General features: G+C 34.4%; 1 protein-coding gene across 2 annotated transcripts in view; it reads left to right on the top strand.

Annotated features, from left to right (window-relative positions):
- The first annotated feature begins 657 nt into the window (after positions 1–657).
- Positions 658–14650, top strand: part of KLHL4 (kelch like family member 4) — a 156745-nt gene continuing 142752 nt past the window's right edge. The window contains exon 1 of one of the 2 annotated variants that reach the window (XM_012464484.3): positions 658–1505. In XM_012464484.3, the coding sequence (XP_012319907.2) occupies positions 1084–1505 (422 nt within the window). In that variant the 5' untranslated portion in view covers positions 658–1083. The remainder of the gene's footprint in view (positions 1506–14650) is intronic. The other variant, XM_012464479.3, reaches the window with a different exon arrangement.

Genomic DNA, 14650 nt, shown 5'->3' with positions numbered 1-14650 from the left:
GTGATTCTGATTCAGATCTCAAAGTACTTTGGGCACAGTTATTACAGAGCAGTGTGATGATTTGGAGTTAATTCAAAACATACTCTGTTCATCCTTTCAGAAGAGTTTTTGAACAAAGGAAATAAACCTTTCACACTGCCTGTGAAAGTAAAGGACATGATAAGAAGGTGTGTATCCAGGCATGGAGCCAGAATGCACTATTCATTTTCAAGCTGTGGTCACTGAGAGAAGACATCTCTTTTAACCTAACTGGCTTGGAAAAGCACTGCTTTCTTCCTCCATATGTAGCCTAAAAATATCATTTCTACATTCCCAAATGGTGTGTTTGTGTGTGTGCTCATGGGTAACCAATACTTTCTTATGTTTCTAAAATGTGTCAAGTTTTCAGGTAAATATTCATACAGAGACTTTCGCATTTTCAGATTAGTTTTGTAAAAAATAATTACAAACCTGCATGAGGGTACTGATGACAGGATAGCTTTCCCTTAATGAACCATTTTCAAAGTTTCCATAAAAGGAATCTCAAAATAGATTATAATGAATTCCTCTGTCGCATATTGTCATGGAACAAAGTGGCACATTTTTAGAAGTGGGCTACTGAGAAATGAATCTAGCAGGGGAGGCGTGAGTAGAAGGAATCTAGAAGGAAATAAGTTTAGACACTTCGCTTTTGCTCACTTGCCCGGGTTTAAGCCGCAGCTACTGTACTTTGATACTGAAGAAGCAGGGCTAGATATCTGCATGTCCAAGCAGGAGGGCTGCAAGCCTGCAAATCTAACAGCTGGAGAGTGTTGTGGTAGCTGCTTTCCTGTGGTAAGCTGATTTACTTGTTTAAGGTCTGACCTCATCATCCTGTCAGCATGGGTTCCCACCTACACTGTTAGCTGCAGCCTTCTCCTTCTGCTAGAAGGCTACAAGTATTCACAGTGTAGCATAGGCAGTGGGGGAGGGGAGAGAAAGCAAGAAAGACTGCTCTCGGCACTTGTGCTTTTGTTAGTTCCACAGAAGAGGCAGAAAAACAAGAGATAACAAAGGCTCCGTTTCCTTTCTGTGAGAGAAGGCTTTTGTCTTCCTCCTGCTACAATGTCAGCGTCTGGCAAGAAAGAGTTTGATGTGAAACAGATCCTAAGGCTACGCTGGAGGTGGTTTAGTCATCCTTTTCAAGGTTCCACCAACGCTGGAAGCTGTCTTCAGCCGGAAGGATATGAGCATAGAGGGACCCCGGTTCAGGGCAGGTTGAAGAGCCACTCTCGGGACAGAAACGGACTGAAGAAAAGCAACAGTCCTGTCCACCACAATATACTGGCACCAGTGCCAGGACCGGCCCCTGTCCATCAGAGAGCCATTCAGAATTTGCACCAACATAACCTGATAGTACATTTTCAAGCAAATGAAGATACTCCTAAGGCAGTTCCAGAAAAGAATTTATTCCAAGAAGCTTGTGGGAAACGTTCACAAGATTTGGAGATGATAGCTGATGACAATATAGAAGATTCTACAGCAAGGTAAGACTTTTCGGTGGCATAACTGAAAGCCGTAACTTAAGTTAACTTATCCTCTACAATTCTTGTTTAGTGTTTAAATAGAAAATACCATAATAATCTTTGAGTTTGTATTCAGCCAATCAGGATCTCTCAGAAACCGTTTCCTCTAAGTTTATAAAAGAAAACACGAATAACACATACATCTTTATAATTCATGGAAATTTGGGGGGTGGATTATTAGTTTACTTCTCCTATTTTCATTAAGCATTCTGTTTCAGTTCTAAGAGATGATTGTTATAATTACTAATGTTCTATAAATAACCCCCGTGGCTCTGATGTTTAAATGCAATTCTTTGTGCAAGTGTTATGAATCACAGAGAACTCTTTCTGACACTGTGAGTTGGGCCAACTTTGACAAAAGCGAAGCTATGAATGATCAGCACATCCTTATCTGTTTCCTTAGTACATAGTTGCTGTATTGACTCTTAAAACTATGTTAGCTTTATGTGACAATATGGAATATTTGACGTTCGGAGATTCATTTCAAGTTGTTTTACTTTCCTAGCTAGTTTTTGCAAGCATGAAAATATTCTGCATAAAGCAGGTAATCAGATGCTGCTTACGGCAATGTGATCTTAAAGCAGGAAATGGAACATTTCAGCTTTTACATAAAATGAAAATTAAATAATATACTGTAGTTTGGGTATAGTTTGTAAAACATTTGTTATCTTTACTTTTCTGTCCACCAGTCATTGTTCGAGTGCAAGAAAATTATGTTCTGTCCTCTAATACTGTCAAATATAACTTAACCTAGTGGATCCTTATCTCTTTGTATTTTGCTTTTTCACTATCAGTTATTTTTATAGTCCCAACATGTTTTAGACACAGTTGATAATGTTGGCGATGTAATTAATTTGTAGTAGTGCTATAGAAAAAGAAGGGTTTTTATGTGTTTTAGAGCATATAGTTGTTCAACATGCTAATTTATTTAGAAACCTGGATATTTGGCATACTTTGTCCCTCCATAAAAATAGAGAAAAAGGACTGGCAGATTTGCTTCTTAATATAAGTTTTCCCAATATAACAACCTCACAGTGTCTTGCTTTGATAAATTCAAAACAGAATATCAAAAGAAGAGGCAGTCTACCAACATTACATTAAAATGATGCCTTTATAGGAACTCAGTATTGTTGAAATATAAACATGCAGAAGACTTTGTGAAATGACATTAATAATAAAGTTAGATTGCCTGCCATATAAATTTCTCAGGAAATAAAGCATATATGTGTGAAATTTTCCTAAATACTTTGTGCTTGCCCGTGGAAAAACTGTATAACTGTTGGGATTGCAAGTTGCATTTGGCACAACAAATAAGACCCTCAAGGTAATATAGAGTCCTTAATTTTAAATTCAGCAGGCTTTCAAATTTGCTCTCCTCACCAAGAACAATTTTTAAAAACTGCTGAATTTGGAGTTTAATAAATGAATTTAACTCTGCTGTAGAGAAATTTAAATTACCCACGGTGACCTTGGAACAAAATTATTTGAGAATGCATGAATTAATTTTCTAGTATGGGAATATTAACAATAAAATAGATGTTAGAAAAAATGTTAGATAAAATGTCAAATTTAAAGCGTCATCAAGTGAGTTTAAAAAGTGCATTTATCTTTTGATTTTATTCCTGACATTTTTTAATTTCTAAAGAAATGCCTTGTTAATTATTCTATGGTTTCAGTGGAAAGTCAATATTTTCTTAATATAAACACAGGAAATGGTTTTATAGGTATGTCAAGGATATCTTAGGCAGGAGAGGGTTAAATTGAGGATCTTATTAATTGGAATATGATGGTTTATTACCTTCTCATTACCCATTTTAAATCTTCCTGTCTTGGTCTAGCATCATTTGAGAAGGAGCTTTCTGGTTCCTTGCTTCTTCAATGCCTCTCTTCTTCAGCAATATTGGGGAGCAGGAAGAAAAGATCCTGACAAGTTGGCAGCAGGCTGCCATCCCCTCAATATAACTCCAGTGGTGTTTTTAAAAAGAAAACAGTAGTGAGTGTGGAGAATTATCATACTAGTACAAGATAAGCTTTGTCACTCAGAGCACAGTAAGGGTCTTTAAGCCATCCTGCTTTCTACAAATATTATGGGGAATAAATAGAGAATGGACTAAATTGCAAACATGCAATGTAACAGGGTAAATCACAATTGTCCTGAAAAGGATATTAAAGCCAACGTTCTTAAAGTTATGTTAACATGCTGGTTTTGAAATTTAAAAATCCATATATATTCGTATACAACTGAATTGTAAGGACATAGAGCATTTAGGAACAGCTCCGTAAGCTCTGTATCATGATCCCGCACTGTGAGTATTCATATACCAGCATGCTGGTCATCAGAGACCTGTGCTCAATTACCATTTTACTTTTGTCCTAGTTATCTACTAACTCTGCATCTTTGCTTCCCCATAACTACCTTGCTCAGGTGTCTTTTCCTTATTTCGGCCATAGCATTCCAACAAAAAGAACACATATTTTAACACTGTATTATGATGATGCTTCTTATATGACAGAATATTTAATTATGAAATCATATATAGGTATTTGCGATTGCTCATGAACATATGATTGCGTAAGTATACAGATGGATGTCACAATGTTAACATTGTGAAAAATCATGCTTACTCCATTTGCTAAAAGAGATGTAGTGATTTCCTCTTTGTGTTCGAAGACATTGAGTGAAATGCAAATGAACCATTTGTGGGTCCAGAACATGCATGCCCCAGTACAAAATTGGACATTTATAGTGCTGTTTAATTTGAAGGAATTGTCAGGAATGGGGATCATGCCTTCATTTTACCTGTTGGGGCTTTAGGATTTTGCAAAACCTACCAAGTATCGTGATATGTGACTTTAAACATTTTTGTCATCTGTGCACTGTTAGAAAAGACTCAAAATTCTCTCTTTACTCAAGCCCTTTGCAAGTTTCAGGTGAGGTTTGCCTAGAAGAAAATATGAGCAGATGTTATTGTATATGTTGCTATCCCAAAGAAAGTAAGATTGGATGAATAAGACTTAGAATTTATTAATAATTTATTCCACAAAGATTGAGCATTCAGTGTGTGCCAGGCACTCTTCCAGATGTTAGGGATAAAACAGGATCGAAACAGGGAATCTGTTTTCATTGAATATACATTCTAATGGGAAGAGAAAGGTAATAAAAATAAACCAATTTACAATATATAGGTGGTTATAAGTAATATGAGAAAAAATTAATTAGAAAGAATAGAGCGAAGAAGAGCGTGCTCCTTCAGATAAAGAAGGCTTTTTGGATGAGGTAATATTTGAGTAGATATTTAAATCAAGTGAGAAAAGAAGACAGAATGTCTGACTCAAGAATTTGAAGCAAATGAGAGGTTACTGCTCCTGTGCCAAGGGAATACTTAACCACCATATATGTTTTTTCTGTACAAATCAATGCCACATGTTCCCATAGTGTCCATTGATTAATGTTGAAAATATTCCTTAACTTAAATGGTGAACTAAAAATTATGTCTTGCCCTATTATTCATTATACTGATTTTAGGATCACATGCATGGTCCATGGCCATAGAGGTAACTTTCCAGCCATCCTGTAACCATGTTGCTATTTTGCCCTCCGGGAATATGGCTATTCAGCCAGCATGGCGTGTGCCTTATACAGATACCTCTGCTCTTTATGATAATAGACACATGATAGTGTATTTGTGTATTTGCCTTCTTAACAAAACTATTCAGATAGGGGCAAATGTATTGTAGATCTTCATCCTCAACACAAACCCATCTGTTATATGAAATCTGCTAGGGAAATATTCATGCATAAGAGAAATTCTGAGTCTAAAACAGTGAATCTTATTGTAAAATTATTTCCCATAAAGGAGAAAATGAGTTATGTGGATATCTGCAGGGAGTGCTTTTCAGGAATAAATCAATTTCATGGGGCCTGAGATGAGAGTGTGGTTGATATATTCAAATACGAAAAGGCAAGTATATCTGGAGAAGCGTGCTCAACAGAGAGAGTGGTGGGAAATGACTTTGGAAAGGTAACGGTAACAAAGCAATACCAATACAACATTAAAAATAAGAAGTAGCTTTTGTTGATGGTTACTGTATACTAAGCATGAAGCACTTTACATATATTTTCTCCTGATCCCAAGGAAAATCTTTGAGTGTGAAGATGGTGCTCACATCTACAATTGGTATTTTTCCAGATATTTTATAAGTTAATGTTGTTGTTGTTCGTGTTGCCTATCTTCTCACAAAGAAAAAATAGTGTGATTTTCTGAAGTTCACAACTAGGCCTGCTTCACTTAACTTTACACTGCATTATTCAGTAGAGACTTTTATGTCAAATGAAGGAATGAGAAATGAACTACAATTATATTGTTATTTCCAGAAAGGTTAAGGTTAAATCTTTTTGCCTGTGGTTTAAGACACACCACACACAATTACATACGTTATTCAATTGCTTTACTAAATGTAGAACATTACGACAAAAGAATTTAAATTTTTTGCAATGATTCCTAACTTTTTTAGAGATGAAACTTTTGCTGGTTGATTTCAAATCCTTGCTACTCATAGCCTCATTCTGAGAGTGAGGTACCATGGTCCTCATGTCTCATTCCTGACAGTGATATGATATCATATATATAATTTGTTTGCTTTTTTTTTTTTTGAGAAGGAGTTTCGCTCTTGTCACCCAGGCTGGAGTGCAATGGCACCATCTTGGCTCACTGCAACCTCTGCCTTCTGGGTTCAAGTGATGCTCCTGCCTCAGCCTCCCGAGTAGCTGGAATTACAGGCATGTGCCACCACACTCGGCTAATTTTGTATTTTTAGTAGAGACATGGTTTCTCCATGTTGGTCAGGCTGGTCTGGAACTCCCGACCTCTGGTGATCCGCCCGCCTATATCACATATATGATTAAGTTAATATTCATTAAAATATATTTCATAATTGAAAATTTGAGGACTTTCATTTAAGGATCTGATGATACTTTGGAGACATTCTTTTAAATCTTACAATTAAACATATGTAGTTATTATTTCTGATATATGAAAGACATCGTTTAAGTTTTTGCATTTGGAAATAGAAATAAAGGCCTCAAAATGCATTATACTGTATGACATGTGATGTCAAAGAGCCACATATTAATTATATTGACGTGTTGCAAATTGCACAAATGTTCGGTTACTTTGTACTTTAAAGACTTTTTTGAAATTTTGCGTGTCTTCTTTCGACTCTTGCAAGGTATCTGCTACTAATGCTAACCTTGTTGATGTCTTATGACATTATAAGTCATGACTTTATTAGTGAAAATAGTTGCAGTATTTTATACATATATGTACACGTATATGTATATTTATGTATGTGTACCAGTGTGAAATTCTTGTATTTAAAGAAGTAAAAACTGAAATCGAAGGACAGTACTGGGGAACACTGGATCCTCAATTATAAAACGTAATTCAAATAAGTATTCTGAAAGATGAACCTGGAACATCTTGTAGAGTCAGAAAGTAAGTGTTCAGAAAAATGATGTTGATGTGTCAGAGGGACACAGGGTACAACTAAAAAAGCTCCCAATGGTCAAAACTGGAAAAATTTAAATAGCAAAATGAAGTAGTATTAGATTGCAAATCATAATATGAAATAAATGTTCACGAGTCCATACGCATATAAATAAATGATCATGTAAATAAATGAGAGGAAAAAGAAAAAAAATTGTGCAGAAGAATTTCTAATAGTTTATGTCAGCACTCTGCCCTCAAAGAGGTCGAGCGGAATACTGGGCCTTAAGTGTAAGCTGCACATAGTGACTTCTTTCCAATGGGTGAGTACGTTATGGAAAAGGGCAGAAAGTGTAAATTTACACCGTTGGTGAAGAAGCCTGACAAATATGAGCTTAGCCAGATATTTAACATCAAAAGTGATCAAAATTGCTAAAATTTTTGACATTCTCATCAAAAATAAATAAATAAATAAACTGGTGAGTTGGCAGATATGATAGTTTATTGAATCATTTTATAATGTATACCTAGATGAAAACATTGCATTGGACCCCATAAATGTGCACAATTATTATTTGTCAATTAAACATTTTAAACATTAAGATATTGTTCAGTCCTGTTGACAGTATGTACACGTAATATGATGTAATGAGAATCATATTTTACCTTTGTTACCTTTGCTGTCTTCCTCCCCCATCCCCATCATTCCAATCTAATCATGAGAAAAACATCAGAGAAATTTACATAGGGAAATATTCTATAAAATCCCTGGAATATACTCCTGAAACTGTCAGTATTATCAAAAAAGAAAATCTGAGAAACTGTCACAACCAAGAGGAGCCAAAAAAGACATAAAATATAAATGTGATGTGTACTAGAAAAGGGACCTTTGGTGCAAACTGAGGAAATTGAACCAAAATGGATTTTAGTTAATAATTATGGATGAATATTTGTTACTTAATTGTAACATATTTACCATACTACCCAAATGTTAATAATAAAATAAATTGACTGTAGGGTATGTGGGAACTGTATTCTGTGATTAAACTATCACAGGTTTTCTTTTAAAAAATGCAATATTTTAGCAAGGACTGTCTGAGTGAATTGATTTCCTAAGTCAGCAATAAAGGACCATCCAATTGGGAAAACGGGGTATCGGTTGTTGTTTGCTTTGCTTGTGTTCTTTGGCAACTAGTTAACATAATACTGAGTCAAAATCAATGGGCTGTTACCGTCTCCAATGCATAAATCCTACACGTTAGAAACAACATAATACACTAAAGGCAATACTAAGGAAGTTGGCTAAAGTTCTGATAATATCTAGTAACTACATGCAGTATCAAATATTATTAACATGATATTAATTTTGGCTATCATTCAGTGTATATCAATTTTAAGGATGTAGCAACTAATCAGTTGGGTATAACAGAAAAAACTTACTTTTTAATCACTGAGGATTCCACGAACACTAATGAAGTGGTATATATTTATTTGTATTTTCAAATAAAAACATTGCTTGGTATTTTAAAATCATGTTTACATTGCAGTAGTTTATCTCTCAAAAGGAAAACAATGACAGATATAAGACAAGCTTTATTATATAAAAATTTTAAAATTTTTATCATCTTCCTATGCTAAAAGAAAAATATATTCATTGAGTATACCTTATTTATGGTGTTTCTATTCCATTTAGGCAATCATTTCACCATGAAGAATGGAAAATTTTCAGCCATAGTGTGTGTTTGAGAAATAAGATTTTACAAGTAGACTAAAAATAACTATCTGAGAAAAGATGACTAGAAGTGAGAAGAACCTAGATCAAATAGTTTTCAGTTATCTGATGTTTTAGGATTAAATGAGCATCATTGAAATTTTGAACAAAAACCATTACATAAAGGTTTATGTTACATAAAGGAAACACTATAAAGTGTGTATTTTCTAAATCAATACTTATATATTATACTGTTATTTGCACTGAAAGAAACCAAATATCAATGATCATATTTATCGAAACTATCAGCAGTGAATTCATAGTTCTTTGTAACTTCTGGTTAACTTTTCTTAGCCTATCACTATTAGTCACTGTGACTCATCCCTTGCACGCTTTCAAGTATTACTGTACAGAATGCATGTCTTTGCCCTCCTCCCCACTATTGCTCTTCATGAGTAGCCATACTAAATACCTTGCAGTTTTCTCAGCACGTCTATAACATAAGCAATTGGTTCTTCATCATGCCGTGGATAGCTTACTAAATGAAAGCTATGTATTAAATTACTCGTCTACCCTTCTCCTGTAAACCTAGACTGCTATCAGCTCTGTGAGACATAGGTGTCCTTTTCTAGTTAATGTTGATTACAGTACTTCTAACAAAACTGAAAACAATGCATGAGTAACAGACTGTCACTTAACATTGTAAGCAACACAGCTACTTAATTTAGTCTGAAGTATGTTGCAGCATGACAAAATTTCAGTTGTTTAAGATGTTGGTTTTCTTTTAATGTTTCTGCCATTCAAGAATTATTTATTGAGCCCTCGTTTATGTGCATTATGCTTTTCTAGGCACACAAAGGAATCAAAAGGTAAATAATATGTGCCAATTTTCACCAGAGGCTTATGACATAGTTGGAGAGATAAAGTGTACACACTTGCAAGGTTTCATGGCCATTAAATAAAGTGCAATATAAGAATACTTTAAATTGCTTGGTCATTGAGCTCCATAGGCATTCAAAGAAAAGAAAATCTTTCTGGCCAGAACAGTCTTGGAATGCTTCATAGAGGTGACATAATTTGAGATTACGCTTGAGAAATGGATACATTTTAATGCAGCTATGGAAAAGAACTAATTATAGGAAGAAGGAAAAACCTTTCCATTGCCTTTCTAGGGAAAAGAGTATTGAAGCAGGGAAGTTTAATGTATACTCAAATGGCAGATTTCAGTTTTATCAAAGTGAAAGACAAATATTGGAGAAGAGTAGAAAATGAGGAGACTGAAAAAGAAGGTCAGAGCTATATTATGGAGGCTTGTAAAAGACAAGATAGGGACTCTGGACATTTTCTTAGAAGTTAGAGCTTATTAATCCTCAAGAAATCTCTAAAATATATTGTGTGTGTGAATATTTTGAGGGATAGGTTCCATTCACTTTCCTTAGGATCTCAAAAAGTTCCATTTTATAAGAAGATAAAAGAAGTACTGTTGTAGATAATGAAGAAGCAGTGAAAACTATCAAATTATGGAATGCAATAATAAAAACAATGGAAAAATTGATCATTAAAATTCCTGAGCAAGAGATGAAAATAATATGCAATTTTTACTTGATGAGATTTTTGCAAGGAAGTTTTCCCAGGCAGTTGGAAACACCTCACTTTTATATTTATACTAATTGTCATCTTGACAAGTATTACCTAATCCACTATAAAAATTCCAAGCTTTTGAGAATATTCTTAAAAATATACTTCTGTAACCCTGTGTCCTAAGCTGTTGCAGCATAGCACCATCTTGAAACTGGACTCATCATTACAGTATGTCCTGCATTGGAGGCCAGTAGCCACTTAGGCTCTTTATCCCTGAGGCCTCACCGTCATTCTACCACACTCACATGCATGCCTGCAGCACCATAACCTTGGCTGCCAAGAACCTGGGCCTGATGGTAAAACCAAGACCTAGGCATCCAAAGCCACGTGACTCTCTCCTCCCTAGGAAACATTTGGACCTGCACAACAGAGAATCTTCTGAACAACTGGCCAGCTTCCCGCATCCGCACATATAATCAGCCTGATGTTCTCTTCCCAGCAAAACGGTGACAGTGACATCCCAAAGCTCCACAGCCTAGGCCACTGACATAATTGCAGGCTCAGCTGACAAGAATTACAGCTGAAGAAACTACATTGAATCCACATTATTTAGACCACATAGAACCAAAGCCAATATACCATATAAAAGTGACACTCTAGGATTCATCTATGTAGTAAAGAAAGTCTCTCTCTGGGAAAGCTACTCACAAAATTGGAAAAAAACAATTGTTCTACTAGATGCACAGATACCAACCTAGGCACACAAGAAACATGAAAAAGCAAGGAAACATAATACATACAAAGGAACATAATAGGCTTCCAGTAACAGATCACTGGAGAATGAAACTCTGTAGCACCAAAACCTTGGCTGCCAAGAGCCTACGCCTGATGGTAAAACTAAGACCTAGGCATCCAAAGCCTAGAAAGAACAGGAAATGTAGAAAGAATATTTATAAAATGCCCAAAAAAGAATTTAAAATAATGATTACAAGGAAAATCAGCATGATAAAAAGAAATTCAAACAAACCACAAAAATTGGGAAACAATTTGTGATCTAAATGAGAAATTCAACAAAGAGATAGATATAATGAAAAAGAATGAAGCAGAAATTTTAGAGCTGAAAAAGTTCATAATGAAATAAAAGTACAGTTGTAAGCTTAATAATAGACTAGATTAAGTTGAAAAAATTATTTCTGAACTCAAAGGCAAGCTTTTTGAAATAACTCAGAGAAAAACAATAATAAAAGAGAATGAATAAAGCCTACAGGACTTAGGAGACACCATTAAATGAATAAACTCACAGTTAAAGAGGTTCAAAGGAGAAGAGATGGAGAAAGTCACAGAAAACCTGTTTAACAAAGGAGCTAAACACTTTCCAAGTACGGCAAATGATAAGGTCATCCAGATTCTGGAAGCTCAAAAGTTTCCAATTATGTTCAAACCAAATATATCCCCTCTGAGGCAGATTGTAAACAATCTGTCAAAAAATCAAAGACAGAACTCTAAAAGCTATAAAAGGGAAGCACCAAATCACAATAAGGGAATACTCATTGAACTTTCAGCAGATTTCTCAGTAGAAACTTTTCAGGTCAGGAAAAAATGCAATTATATATTTGAAGTGATGAAAGGGGAAAAATCACTGTCTTCCACTAATCCCATATTCAGCAAAGCTATCCTTTACAATTGAAGAAACAGTAAAACCTTCCTAAACAAACAAAAGCTGAGGGAATTTGTCACCATTAGACTGACCTTACAAAAAATTCGTATGAGAGTACTGCAACTAGAAATGAAATGATAATTACTATAACAAAAAAAACCAGGAAATTACGAAACTCACTAGTAAATGTAAATTCATAATCCAACTCAAAATACTCCAGTGCTATAATGGTACTGTGTGCATGCATTATTCAGTCTTCTAGTATAAACGTTTAAAGTTAAAATGGTGAAAAAGAACAGTTGCAATTAGTGGCCAAGTAATAGAGAAAAGTTTTAGTATACTCAAATTGAATACAATTAATATAATGACTAATATTATACCTTAACTATAAGAGAAAAGTATTCCATTTGACCAAAAAACCTAGTCACAAGAACAATCAGGAAAACTTTTCTGTAGTTCCTTAGGAGAGCATAGAGTTGTTAATCTTGATCTTTTATTATAAAATTTTCTATATGTGAGCACTACAGTATAGACTGCATATGCTTCAGAAAGAAAATGTTTACTGCAATACTGTTTTTTTCAAAAAATGGCCACAGATGGCAGATAATCTTTGGAGACATAAAACTATAATTTTTAATATTCTTTCTTTGAATAAAGAGCATGCCAAATGTAAAAAATAAAATGTACCTTGATAAGAAAATAAAGAGATTCCGACGTTGAGGCAACAAGAAGAAATAAGAAATTCCAGCAATAAGAAATGAATAAAAGATTGGAGCTGAAGACCTTAAGTGCTTGCTTTTTGCCTGTTGACCAGGTAAATAGAACTATCTGCATTATCTATGCAGCATGGTGTTTTTATTATTTTTACCTAAAGATGTCTCTTTTTGGTAATAACAAACGTGTTTTTTAAAATAGCCTGGTTTTTCTCAATACGCCTTTACAGGTTTTTAAATTGTTTCATATCTGGTCAAGTTGAGATTTTTAAGAACTTCATTTTTAATTTGTAATAAAAGTTTACAGCTTGATTTTTTTCAAAAAAGTCAACAAACTGCAAGCACCTGTTAATAAAGGTCTTTAATAATAATAATAATAATTATTAAAAGAAAATAAAGAGATTCATTTTCTTTGAAGATGTTATGTTCAGTTATAAAACATTTAGGTCAGTATAATTTAAATGCCTTAATCCAGAGGCACTTCAGGTTCCATGTTAATTAGGCAACTAGAATACTACATTAGAAATTTCAGCAAGTACTATAAGCAAAGAATTAGAGAAGCCAGCGCAGTGTGATAAAAATTAACCTCCTTAAACACGTAGTTTAGATCTTAAAACCTACTCAATTTTCTCATTGTTAGTAATGAGCTTGATTACTTTCACCCCAAAAATTTGTCAGTAAAAACCTTCATGAGGGAAAGGAATTCAAGAACTTCTTGTTGAGCCACAATGAATGAATTAAACAAAAATCAGGGTATAGTCCCAGGATAAAGAACATTGAAACCAGGTTATTAAGTAAAGGGAGTTTCAATTAGGAGTGATAGTCCGTTTATCTAGTCAAGACCACAAAACCGGAGTTATGAATCTGTGATAAAGATGGCACAAAAACAAGAACAGAAAACGAAGGTTAGAAACTCAACAGGAATAAAAAAAACCACATCTGTTAAATGCATAAAGTTATAAAGGTTGTAACAGAGTACAATGATGGGGGCAGTTCATTGAGACCCTAGTAAATGTAGCTACTCTTGGGACAATTCTCTCTCCTGATATTTCTAAATAAGACCTTGGACTTCACTCTGCACAATAATTATCTAGGGAGCTCATTAAAAATGTAGTTATTCAGTATCCACTACCACGGGATTTGATTTATTGGTTTGGGGGTAGAACATAGGCATTTGAATTAACAAACTTCTTAGGTAATATTGACTCAGGAACCAAACTTTAAAAAAATAAAAACCATTTCATTAACTCTCCACAGCCCAGTTTATCGGGATTCTTACAGATCTAACACTTGATATATTGATAAAGGTAAACATGAAAGAAATAAAACTAAGGCTTGAATCTGTGACTTAGAAGTTCCTACATGTTGACCAGGCTGATGCTTAAGCATCAGCAACAGCATTAATTTAATCTTGCACCCCTCCTACGTGTAACATACTTTATCAGGTTATGTGGAAGGATGGCAAAGAAATAAAAATGGAGGTCCTTCCCTGAAGGAGTTCATAATAAAGTTGGAATAAAGAAATACAGCCACTTATAAAAGCTTTAAGAGCAAGAAACAGCAACTTGGGATGAATCACTTGATGGTTAACAGTATAGAAGCTATTCAGGATAACTAAGATGGAAGTAGGGTTAATGATTCAAGACCTCTTGAAATGCAAACATAGAAAGTTTAATCCAAGAATAGAAAGTGGAAAATGAGATGAAACATTAAGCTGTTCTTTACAAATTATGAATTTGATTAAGTGATTTAATATGTTAAATAATCACCTTTCAGAGGCGCTTGTCTGATCTTAATAATGTGGAGAAGGAAGTTTGATAGCAATTTGCATACTTCTTGCACCTGACCAAGATTTTCTTTTATTTCTACATTAAGTATTGTAGATACACTTGAACTTAACACAAATCATTTTAACAAGTACATATGCTATAATTTCATAACTAGTACAGATCTGGAGA

Source organism: Aotus nancymaae, unplaced genomic scaffold (genome assembly GCF_030222135.1).
Source record: "Aotus nancymaae isolate 86718 unplaced genomic scaffold, 86718_ANA_hifiasm-v0.15.2.pri h1tg000004l, whole genome shotgun sequence".
Taxonomy (NCBI): domain Eukaryota; kingdom Metazoa; phylum Chordata; class Mammalia; order Primates; family Aotidae; genus Aotus; species Aotus nancymaae.
The sequence above is the reverse complement of the archived record's forward strand: the minus strand, read 5'-3'. Positions and strand labels throughout refer to the sequence as shown.